The 12,884-nt window shown below is 41.4% G+C and overlaps 1 protein-coding gene across 2 annotated transcripts in view; it reads right to left on the reverse strand.

Moving 5' to 3' along the window:
• LOC138675501 (zinc-regulated GTPase metalloprotein activator 1B-like) overlaps window positions 1–12,884 on the reverse strand; it is a 241,759-nt gene that overhangs the window by 129,667 nt on the left and 99,208 nt on the right. The window contains exons 3-4 of one of the 2 annotated variants that reach the window (XM_069763805.1): window positions 12,115–12,201; window positions 9,135–9,231 (exon numbers count right to left, since the gene is read on the reverse strand). In XM_069763805.1, coding sequence (XP_069619906.1) covers window positions 9,135–9,231; window positions 12,115–12,201 — 184 coding nt within the window. The remainder of the gene's footprint in view (window positions 1–9,134; window positions 9,232–12,114; window positions 12,202–12,884) is intronic. The other variant, XM_069763812.1, reaches the window with a different exon arrangement.

Raw genomic sequence — 12,884 nt, forward strand, 5'->3', positions numbered from 1 at the left:
TGCTCGGAAAGTAAGGAGTGACGTTTTGGAATGCAGACTTTGATGGAATGGTCTGCAGGCGCCATGTCGCATTTGGAGAGCCCCTCATGTGCCTAAAGAGTGAAAAAACCCCACAAATGATGCTATTTTGGAATAGTGAGCATTTTGAACCCACAGGTACTACACAGAATTTGATAACATTAGGTCATCATATTGAAAATTTTCATTTTTTTTTCACGAAAATGTTGTCTTAGCCCCAAATTTGTAATTTTCTCAATGGATAATAGGAGAAAACAGACCACATAACTTGTTGCGCAATTTGTCCCGGAAGCGACCATACCCAAAATGTCAAAAACTTCTGCTTGGGCACATGGCAGGGCTAGGAAAGGAAAGAGCGCTATTTGCCTGGGATAGATTGTGAATGCTATGTCGCATTTGAAGAGCCCCTGACATGTGAAACAGCAGAAACCCCCATAAGTGACCCCAATTTGGAAATTAGACCCCTCAAGGAATTCATCTAAGGGTGGAGTGAGTGTTTTGAACCTATAGGTGCCTCACATAATTTTATAAAATTGAGACATAGAAATATGACATTTTAGTGGTAAAAATGTAATTTTTGTATTTGCTGCAAATGTGTCAAGTACACAAGGGTTCGTAGGTGAAACTAGACCTCACAATTTATTGCGCAATTTCTCCTGAACGCGGCGATGCCACACGTCAGGGCTGAGAAGGAAACAGTGCTATTTGGCATTTGGAAAGCAGATTTTTCTAGAATAGTTTACGGGCGACATTTGTGGAGATCTGCCAGAATAGCAGAAAACCCCCAAAGTGACCCCATTATAGAAACTGCACCTCTCAATGAATTAATCTACAGCTACAGTGAATATGTTATAACATCCATGCCAGGTTTTGTTTTCTGGAGAGTTGCAAATCTGTCAGTCTAGTGTCCATACACTGCTTCCCCATACAGTGTAGAGCCTCCATATATTGTGCATTTGGAGTTAAGCACCCATAAGTTTAGGGTCTTCTCTCCATTACGATAATGCCATACATGTGGCTGCTTACTGTGGTTTAGGCACAGTGTCGCTTACAAGCATTTGGGAGTGCAGATTTCACTGGATTTTATTTGAGGGGGTGGGAGCCATGTCTCTTTTCCAGAGTCACTGCTCTACCAGTAACGTAGGAACCCCATATAGTTCCAGTGACAGAGCTCAGTGGGGGCTGGTTTTGTCTGTGATAAATTAGGGATTTTATTGGTAACATTTTGGGGTACATAACATTTTTTAGTCGCTTCCAAAATGAGGCTGGATCACATTCTTGTATTCTTCACTGATCACATTTACGTATGAGTTTCCGTGTAAATCCCGCAAAAATGCAATTCAGATGAAACCACCAACGGAACCATCCACCATGAGGCAGATGGAGACACTTCCTACTCCGTTTGCCATTTGTGTCGGTGGTATCCATCTTTTTAGGCGCGCACAGATCTGTGGTCGCCTACACTTACGCTCCAATAAGAAACGTAAAATGATGGGACACAGACCAGTCCAAAGTGACTCCATCTGCCTCATAAGTGAGTGGTTCCATCCAGGGTGTGGTAGAGCGGCTCACTCGGATGGACACAGAGGTATAACCGGAACACTAGGTCTTTAAGAAAAGGCTTAGTTTATTGTAGACAGAATAAACCAAGCTGGGAAAGTAAACATGGCCCTCTGGACAAAACAGCAAAAAAAACAAGCAAAAAAAAAACAGAGTCCTCTTCTTAGAACGGGTCAGCCCGCTCACAGGCAGCAATGCCCACGGTTCAGGTTTAACACACACTTTACTGGCGTGTTCTCTCTCCAGGCCCACAGAGAACCATGAAAGCTCTGGCAGTCAGCCATTTAAAGGGAACCGGTCACCAGTTTTGTGAAATAGCAGCTAAAAATATCATCTTATTCAGCGTCTGCTATGTGTTCCCTAAAATCCTAACTCCCTGACTTCCTTTCTATACTCCCGACAAACCTTTTTAATTTCTCTCATGCTGTATGGTAATCTCTATCTGGTCTGATCGGTGTGGTTTCGGGCCTTTGCATCCCTCTCTTCAGCTTCTGCTTGTCGTCCTCCCGACATGGATAACGATTCACATCGCCCTGCTCAGAAATATTGCGTTTTGCACCTGCGCAGTATGCTTTGCCAACTGCAGGCAAAGCCAAAAAATAGAGGCCCAAAACCATGCCCATTGGACCGAACCGAGAAGATTACCATATAGAGTGGGAGAAATTAAAAAGGTTTTTTGGGAGTATAGAAGGGACGTCAGGGAGTTATATAAGGATTTAGGGAATGCATAGGAGACGCTGAATAAGGTGATATTTTTAGCTGCTTTGTCACAAAACTGGTGACAGGTTCCCTTTAAGTCCAGACCATGTGACTCCTCCATTATGTGATTGATCACATGATCTCGACATCACACAGGTCCTGTCAGGCGGAGATATGGTGGACCCCCTCCCTCCCACTCTATGGAGGTCCACTAAAATCAGCTCTTAATATAATTTTCAATAAACCGACCCAACACATACTGTGCTGGAGGAAACAATTCTGGTATTACATCACCGACGCCATCAGGCGCAGTGAAGCATATCTAACCTATATCACTTTACCAGTGACTCTGTCACAAGGATTTTGTCTGAACCACGGTTTTGTGGAATTTAAATGGAAACCCCGACGTAAGCGCTCAGCGGAGTGTAGAGGATAAATGTGAGCCGAGCCTTATTCCAATTTTTGGGAGCTAGACAGAACAAATAGACAGCAGTGCAAGAATAGTTTATATTTTTATTTTGTGTGGTTCACCGTGCAATATAAGTGATAAGGCGGATTTTATTGTTCGGGTTGGTGCAATTCCAGCGATATCAGATTTATATTGTTTTTTTTTTTGTTTTAGGTTTTGCCAACATCGCACAGTAAAAATGCTTTTTTAGAACAGGTTTTTTTGTCGCCATATTCTGAGAGCTGTAACTTTTTTATTTTTTGGCAAACAGAGCTGTATGAAGGATTATTTCTTGCGGGACCAGTTGCAATTTTTTTTGGTTCTATTTTGAGGAACATAATATTTTTTTATCACTTTTTATTTAGATTTTTCAAACACTGAATGAACAAAACCCAACAATTTAGTTATTGTTTTTATTTTATTTTTTCGCCATTCACTGTGCAGTAAAAGTGATAAAACCAATTTGTTCGTCGAGTTGGTATGACCACAGAGATTCCAGATTTATATTGGGATTTTTTTAAGCTTTGCTCTTTTTACAGACTAAAAACAATATTTTACCAAAATGAATTTGTTTTTGCATCGCCATACACTCCCTGACAGAAGTTATGTCGCTTATCCATGTTATGTAAATAAAAGCTTATAACCTGATGTTAAATTCATCCATTGGTTGTATAAATTATTCTTTTGAAAGCTGAAACCCTCTGAAATGTGGTTTAGGTTAAGAAAATAAATTGGCATCAATGCAGAAATATTGATCAGTCAATGGACACAGAATGGTCAGATTTTGGCAAGACAAAAGTTTTGTCTCCCTCAGAAAGTAATGTAATATTCAAACAAATAATTAACTGAAAATACATATATATGTTGCATAACAATGGTGAATGAAGTTGTGGTGCTATTAGAGTCATAATGAATATGTGCGCATATCCACGGCCATAGGAGTGGAGCTCATATTCACTACCTTAATGAGCAGTACCACGTGACCGCTGAGCATAGGAGAGGAGAGCTGCCGGCGGTGGGACAATGGAGATGCACGGACGTGCAGGACCGCGCAAGAAGGGTGAGTATGACGGGGGGGGGGGAGGATGCTGAGCCATGCATAGAAGGGGGAGGACTGGGAGGATGCCGGGTCATGCATAGAAGGGGGAGGACGCCGAGTCATGCTTAGAAGGGGGAGGGTAGGGAGGACGCCGAGCCATGCATACAAGGGGGAGGATGCCCAGCCATGCATAGAAGGGGGAGGACGCCCAGCCATGCAAAGAAGGGGGAGGATGCCCAGCCATGCATACAACTAGGAGGTCGGGGGATCCACACACACCAGTACAGGGATGAGGGGACAATGCATACCCAGCTTATACTCAAATCAATAAGCTTACCCAGTTTTCCGTGGCAAAATTAGGTGCCTCGGCTTATACTTGGGTCGGCTTATACTCGAGTACATCTGGTATGTGTACTTCTTTTTGTTTATTTTTGTTTTATCACAAACGCTGTGTTTTAAGTGGCGAAACGGATTTTAGTGATTTGTGTGTGCTTTTGCATGAGTTTTTTTAAAACTTTTTTAGATGTTTTATCTTACTTTTTTACTTTGTCCCACTGTTGAACATGTATAATTTTTTATTTTGATCACTGGTCTCATACACTGCTGTACTCGTGTACTGCAGTGCATCAGATTGTCAGTGACTCACTGACTGGTGCCTGGGAGACGCAACTGGTAGTGGAATATCACAGGCCACCGTACCCTGAGGTAATCACATGAGCTCAGGGTACCATTGTAACCATCGGTAGCCGCGATTCTCATCATGAGGGTCTGATGGTTACTAAGGGGGTCTTGTGACGTCCTTGTAACAACTTAAATACCGTTGTCGCGATTGACAGCGGTGTCAGCTGTCACATACAACTGACACCCACGGGAATCACCGCCGCTCGGCAATGCTATATTCTTATTCCTCAGCACTGTTAAAAAGCGGCACCGAGGAATATGTACCCTTAGGCTGGAGACACACTAGTGATTTTAAAATCGGTCCAATTTTGATGCAGGAGAGTCGGATGAGTGTAATGCATGTGTCATGTGAGTGGCATGCATTGTTTATGCAAGTACATTCCAATTTTTCACACCTAGCATCCGAGATAGATAGATAGATAGATAGATAGATAGATAGATAGATAGATAGATAGAAGAAAAGCTGTTAATTCAGCAGCCGCAGTAGTGTAAAATCACAGCAGGAGCCGACACGATAACAGAGATGGATTACATACAGTAAATACACATAGAATCGGTAGCTATATAGATGTCACTGACAAATACAAATAGTACAGCGGTATAGCTTGCTGAATAAGAGGGAACTCAAGCAAATTCGCTCATCTCTACTAGAGACGCTGTGGAGAATGTCCTGCCGCCTGCAACATCCTCCAGCATGACCAGTTTGGTAGTGGGTCAAAAATGAGGTGGAGAGACATTTCTTTTGAGGGCCGCTCAGCCCGCCATGTGCTAGCCAGAGGTACCCTGACAGTCATCAGGCACTGGTATGAAATCCTTGGACCCATTGTGAGACCATATGCACTGGGCCCTGGGTTCCTTCTGATGCATGACAATGCTAGACCTCATGTGGCTGAAGTGGGTCAGCAGTTCCTGCATAATGAAGGCACTGATGCCATGGACTGGCCTACCCGTTCTCCAGACCTGGATCCAATCAAGCACATCTGGGACATCCTGTCTCGTTGCACCAAAGACTGTACAGGAGTTAACTGATGCTTTATTCTATGTCTGGGAGGAGATCCCTCAGGAGAACATTTGCTGCTCATCATGAGCATGCCAAAGCGTTGGCTAGTTTAGGATGTGCCTCTCTTTCAGCCCAAAGGTGCTGACATAACATGCCGGATCTTTTCAAAGGTGCCATTATGGTCTCAGCCTAATGACCCACAGCTTAGAGGCTATCAAACACATTCTAGGCGAAAATTCCTATACCCTCATGAGAATCTAGTGCCACTGCATGACTCAATTCATTTATATACAGTGGGGCAAAAAAGCATTTAGTCAGTCAGCAATAGTGCAAGTTCCACCACTTAAAAAGATGAGAGGCGTCTGTAATTTACATCATAGGTAGACCTCAACTATGGGAGACAAACTGAGGAAAAAAAAATCCAGAAAATCACATTGTCTGTTTTTTTAACATTTTATTTGCATATTATGGTGGAAAATAAGTATTTGGTCAGAAACAAACAATCAAGATTTCTGGCTCTCACAGACCTGTAACTTCTTCTTTAAGAGTCTCCTCTTTCCTCCACTCATTACCTGTAGTAATGGCACCTGTTTAAACTTGTTATCAGTATAAAAAGACACCTGTGCACACCCTCAAACAGTCTGACTCCAAACTCCACTATGGTGAAGACCAAAGAGCTGTCAAAGGACACCAGAAACAAAATTGTAGCCCTGCACCAGGCTGGGAAGACTGAATCTGCAATAGCCAACCAGCTTGGAGTGAAGAAATCAACAGTGGGAGCAATAATTAGAAAATGGAAGACATACAAGACCACTGATAATCTCCCTCGATCTGGGGCTCCACGCAAAATCCCACCCCGTGGGGTCAGAATGATCACAAGAACGGTGAGCAAAAATCCAAGAACCACGCGGGGGGACCTAGTGAGTGAACTGCAGAGAGCTGGGACCAATGTAACAAGGCCTACCATAAGTAACACACTACGCCATCATGGACTCAGATCCTGCAGTGCCAGACGTGTCCCACTGCTTAAGCCAGTACATGTCCGGGCCCGTCTGAAGTTTGCTAGAGAGCATTTGGATGATCCAGAGGAGTTTTGGGAGAATGTCCTATGGTCTGATGAAACCAAACTGGAACTGTTTGGTAGAAACACAACTTGTCGTGTTTGGAGGAAAAAGAATACTGAGTTGCATCCATCAAACACCATACCTACTGTAAAGCATGGTGGTGGAAACATCATGCTTTGGGGCTGTTTCTCTGCAAAGGGGCCAGGACGACTGATCCGGGTACATGAAAGAATGAATGGGGCCATGTATCGTGAGATTTTGAGTGCAAACCTCCTTCCATCAGCAAGGGCATTGAAGATGAAACGTGGCTGGGTCTTTTAACATGACAATGATCCAAAGCACACCGCCAGGGCAACGAAGGAGTGGCTTCGTAAGAAGCATTTCAAGGTCCTGGAGTGGCCTAGCCAGTCTCCAGATCTCAACCCTATAGAAAACCTTTGGAGGGAGTTGAAAGTCCGTGTTGCCAAGCGAAAAGCCAAAAACATCACTGCTCTCGAGGAGATCTGCATGGAGGAATGGGCCAACATACCAACAACAGTGTGTGGCAACCTTGTGAAGACTTACAGAAAACGTTTGACCTCTGTCATTGCCAACAAAGGATATATTACAAAGTATTGAGATGAAATTTTGTTTCTGACCAAATACTTATTTTCCACCATAATATGCAAATAAAATGTTAAAAAAACAGACAATGTGATTTTATGGATTTTTTTTTCTCAGTTTGTCTCCCATAGTTGAGGTCCTACCTATGATGTAAATTACAGACGCCTCTCATCTTTTTAAGTGGTGGAACTTGCACTATTGCTGACTGACTAAATACTTTTTTGCCCCCCTGTATATACTTACCCCTTGGTTATATCTTTCCCTGATGAGGCCTATGGAATTAGGCCAAAACGGGTAGGAATGGTCAGTGGTCTTTACTGTTATGGCTTGACTTGGGTACTGTCCTTGATAGGGCAGGAGTACTTCACATGGGGCACAGTAGCGGATAATAGGGACAGTATTTTAAATTCCTCTTCCTCCTGCGCTGTCTTCTATGGGCAATTTCCAAAGACACTGGTGAGATCTTCCCAGTTTTAACTACTTGCACTGTAGTAGTTGTGGTCATTTTAATATTTTTGTGTGTCATAAGTGCAAAAATATGTTTTCATAATTATCTATTTGTGGTTGTTGAGTGAACTTTTAATAAAAGTAAAGTTTTATGGTACTGTATATATACAATTTACCATAGGGAGTTTTGTGAATAGAATTACTGGTTGCCACATTTGATTCATTTCCAGTTGTCTAACTGCTCTATAGAAAACAATGGGCTGGAAAGAACCGATTGGGATCTCATGAGTTAACTCCTCAGTCTGGAATGCAGCTACTGTTCATACTTGTCCAGGCTGTGGTGGTCATGTTTTTAGCAATGAACTGTACACAAAGTAAGATAAAAACTATCTTAGGCTGGGTTCACATTGCATTAAAGCAGCCCGTTCAACACATGCCTTAAATGGGCTGCGTTAACGCAAGTGCCGAAATGTGATCGCACTAGAGAAGATAGAGCTAGCAGATGCTCTATCTGCGCTAGCGGTGACGTACCAGGAAACGCTGCAGCCCGCATCCCAGGGTCCATCACTCAATGACGGCACATTGATAGCGCATGCCTATTGTGGGCGTGCGCTAGCGATGCGTCCAACATAGGGCTTAATGGCGGCGTTAGGAACTACGTTACACCACGTTATGCATCCATCTAACGGACTGCCAAAATGTAATGTGAACCCAGCCTTAGCAGCAAAAACACATCAAAAAGTGCAAGTCAATTGCAAACTTGCTTACAGTATTTTCATGCTGTGTAACTATTACAATTTGATAACATGTGAATACCCCTTTAAATATTTACCAAACCTATAGGTCAATATATTTTAAATACTTTCCTCATTCGTCACTGTCATTTGGGCCTTTTTTTCTGGATTAAAAATGGTTCTACTTCTTGTGATTTTTTTAAATTAAATTTGCATCTACGGTACTTATAAGTCAACTTTAGTTGATTTCGTGTTTTTTGTGGGGTTTTTTTTTGTTTGACATTGTAGTCAGATTTTTCTTCATCTGGATGTTTTAGCTTATTTCATCATTTGTGACTTTTCAAAAGAAAAAAAAAAGAAAAATGATGAATCAGAGCCTTCTGAAACAGTAATGGCTGAACATCTCAGGATAAAAAAAAAAGGGTTAGTGACTTGCGTCACACAAGATTAAAAGGGTGTCCACTACTCGGACAACTGCTTCTCAATCACTGTTTCTCCCAAGTAAAATAATAACAGCTATACTCACCTCCAGTTTGGGTGTCTTTCCAGAAGGTCGGCACTGACTCTCCTGGGGCTTCAATAACAATGTCACGAAATCCCTGAAGACAAATCCCTGCAGCCACTTCACTCTGCCCTCTTTCAGACAAATATAACATCGCCCAGAAGTCAGAAAGAGGCCGCAGCGAGCACCGGGAGAGCCAGTGCCAACACCCCTGGAACGGTGGTGGCATCGGAGAGGAGTAGAGTGGGTATTATTTTACTTTGGTGAAACATAGTGAGTGAGAAGGGGTTGAAAGAGTAGTGGACAACCTCATTAAATGCTTATCGAAATATTACTTACTTTACAGAGCAGCATAGGCATCCATTTCGTAACTCCAACCACTCCTCATACAGCTCTCCAGCCTGGCTTATTGACAAGGACTTTTCCACAGCACTGCCTATTAAGCAAAACAAAAAATTGGAAGATATTGTAAGATCCACATCATGCAATCAAATTCAATTACTCACACCTACTCTATGACTGTAAAATGTTATGAACTGGTTAGAATGTGAAGAAAGGCTATATCTCCTTATAGATCTATCGGCTCTCTTTCGTCCGAGTACAATAATCATCATCCACTTGTCAGGTGCCACCTCGATAGAACAATATAAAGAACTGAGGCCATTCTATAAAGACATGCTATTAAGAAACTAACCAAATTTTGGGGACTTTAAGGTTATGTTCACACATTACTTTTTTGCTGCGCTTTTTTCTGCAGGCAAAACTTGCTCTCTTTGCAGTAAAGAAGCTGCTTACAAAAAGCTTTGTAAGCTTTGAGTTCAGCTTTGCTTTCACAACAGAAGTATGAACACCAATGCAAGACATCTGTGAAACCATAAAAGCATTTTTGGAAAAAGAGCAATTCGATCAAGTTATTTAGTGGAAAAAGATATTTATGTCTGAAAAAAAATAGTGAACAAAAAAGTTCATGAGGAAATACACAATTACAAATGTACTAGTAGGGGAGGTGAATTGATCTGAAACAGTTGAACTAAAGGTACCGTCACATTTAGCGACGCTGCAGCGATATAGACAACTAGCCGATCGCTGGAGCGTCGCTGTTTAGGTTGCTGTAGAGACGTCAAACACAGCAGCTCCAGAACGATGCAGGAGCAATCCAGTGACGTACTTATCGTTCTCACTGGTTGTTCACTCCATTGAAAACCATTGCTGGCATCATTGCTTTTGCTGTCAAACATGACGAATCACGCCGACCTGACGACCAAATAAAGTTCCGGACTTTCAGCGATGACCAGCGATGTCACAGCAAGATCCAGATCGCTGCTGCGTGTCAAACACAACGAGATCGCTATCCAGGATGCTGCAACGTCACGGATCGTTGTCGTTGGAAAGTTGTTCAGTGTGAAGGTACCTTAAGACATTGGCAGAGCATTGAGTTTGTAAGACACTGTTTACTTTCACACTTTGGTGCCACTGAGTTGATCACATTGTTCAATCTCACACCTTGGTCGGCCAATTTTTACTGTTTGCATATTACTAATGTAATTGAACTGTACAAATCCCATCTGCCATTCTCAGGTGAGGAGACAAAGATATTATGGTTTAAACTTGGGAAAAATCACGAAAATAAATGTGTTCCACATCCTGCTGTAACTGCTTTTTTTCACTGAAACACAGCAAAACCTGAGAGCTGCTTCTTTTTTCCTGTGTTTTTGCACTTATTGCTTTCTATGGGTGAAAAAACACTGAAATAAGAGACATGCTGCAGTTTTCAAAAACACAGTTTTCCAATTCAGTCAGGAAAAAACAAACAATGTATATGCATAAGATTTCTGAAATCTCATCGCTTTTGCTGGTACTGTAAAACGCAGCATTTAATTTGTATAAAAAAAACACAGCTTGCGAACATAGCCTAAGATGCACTTTTCAGAAAGAAAGAAAAAGTGAGCATCTTATAGCCCAATATATATTTCTGGCAATGGCGCACGCTGGGTAACAGACGCGCCTGATTCATTAAGGTCAGTGTGCGTTATGCCAGTCTTAATTAATCGTCCCCAATGTCGGTGCTGGAAATATATTTTTTCCATTTTCTGCTGTCTACTACACCAGGAGGGCGTCTTACAGTAAGGAGCTTCCTATAGTTTGAAAAATAAGGTAAGTGATAAAAAAAGGAACTTCCCTAAATTTTTTTAACTAATATAATCAAGAAAATGCTGCGCAATGGAAATCGATGCAAAAACTCTAGTTATAGTCATATTGGCTGGTACTTTTTTTAATTTTAATAATCTACTAAATCAAATAAATTACTTAACTGATTACTATTGTTTGAAAATACTTTGCGCACTAGTACAAGCAAATATAACAAGCTTTCCGATATACCGTATCTTATCTTTATTTATGAGCCACTTTATCTCCTCTCCATCTCCAGAACCAGTCAATTAATCTAATAAAAATAATAAGTCTTCCTCAAAACAAGACAAACTGTAAGATCATGGTCGGAGACGGGAAGTGCGAGGAGAAGGGAAATGCAAACTGAAAAAGATAGAGAAATAAATCAAGCTGCAGTTTTCTAGTGGTTTCCCTCAATTCAAAGCAGGATTCACAGTTACACAGCTCAGTACTGCTGTATACTGTCTTCTCTACTGCTGATGCTTCTGAACATATGCTACATAAAGACAGGCAAGCAGGAATGCCCCAGGTCTCTGTATACTATGCATGCGGAGCATTAAAGCGAACCAGTCAGCATGATTTTGCTAAGTAAACTACAGGCATTGTCAGATTGGCAGTGTTCAACTGATTAAAATGATACCCGGGGGTGAAGAAATCAGTCTTGTGGTTCTTGTGTAATCAGTGTTAGCTTTCAGTTGATGATATGCCTCTGCTCTGGGGCTGGACTGTAGGCAGAGTCTTATCTTGGTAATCTAAACCACAGAAACTAGGGAAGACCTGTCCTCGGACCGCCCGAAGCACAAGCAGTCTGTCTCTCTCTCTCTCTCTGATGAGAAACATATTTGTGCTTCGGAGCAGCCTGTGAGTATCACTGTCAACCTGACAATGCCTGCAGTTTACATAGAAAAATCCAGCTGACAGGTTTGCTTTAAAGCAGATTATCCCCACCCACTAGCTCAAACTCAACTGAAAATTAAAAGACAGAATCTTTAGAGGTGAAAATTGGTGAAAATGTAGTCAACACAAGTCTTATAATAGCTACAAATGGTGCTATCCCTAATGACCACTTATTCTAAAAAGTTCCTAAAATGCCAGGTACACATAGATGACTGTACAAAAAGGCACGTCTGCTGCAAAAATAATATCATACCTTCACCAAACTCATTCACTATGACGGCAATTCTTTTGTTGTGCTGTTCAGTCAAAATATAATTCAAAAGTGTCGTCTTCCCAGCACCTAAGTCATAAAGAAATGAACTAAACATAAGCAAAAAATAATGTAATAAAAAAAAAAATACAGTATATACATACATAGAGCTCAGCATACATGAGTAAGCACAGCTGAAAAGATTTTAATCAATATCTCGCTCAACACAAGAACAATTTCCTAAAATATATATATCATCGAACATTTTTTAACTCATAACATGAAGGTAAGGTTAATAATAAACCTTTCATTAGTTTTACTCAAATTTGTTGATGCAAAAATGAAACACCCTACATCAAAACTACTACATCTTTAAGGGCAAAACCAAGCCTTATAGGCATGGAAGGAACAATTTGGCGACATACTACAACATCTATATTCTTCCATTCTTTTAGAGCCTGGATACTGGATGGAGGGCAATTCTCAACTTGTCTCTTCAGAATTCTCCGGAATATAATGATAATTTTTATTTCTATTGTGCCAACATATTTCGCAGCACTTTACATTTTAGAGGGGACTTGTACAGACAATAACATAGTAACATAGTTATTAAGGTTGAAGGAAGACTTTAAGTCCATCTAGTTCAACCCATAGCCTAACCTAACATGCCCTAACATGTTGATCCAGAGGAAGGCAAAAAAAAAAACATGTGGCAAAGAGTAAGCTCCACTTTGGGGAAAAAAATTCCTTCCCGACTCCACATACGGCAATCA

Source organism: Ranitomeya imitator, chromosome 1 (assembly GCF_032444005.1).
Source record: "Ranitomeya imitator isolate aRanImi1 chromosome 1, aRanImi1.pri, whole genome shotgun sequence".
NCBI classification, from domain to species: Eukaryota; Metazoa; Chordata; class Amphibia; order Anura; family Dendrobatidae; genus Ranitomeya; species Ranitomeya imitator.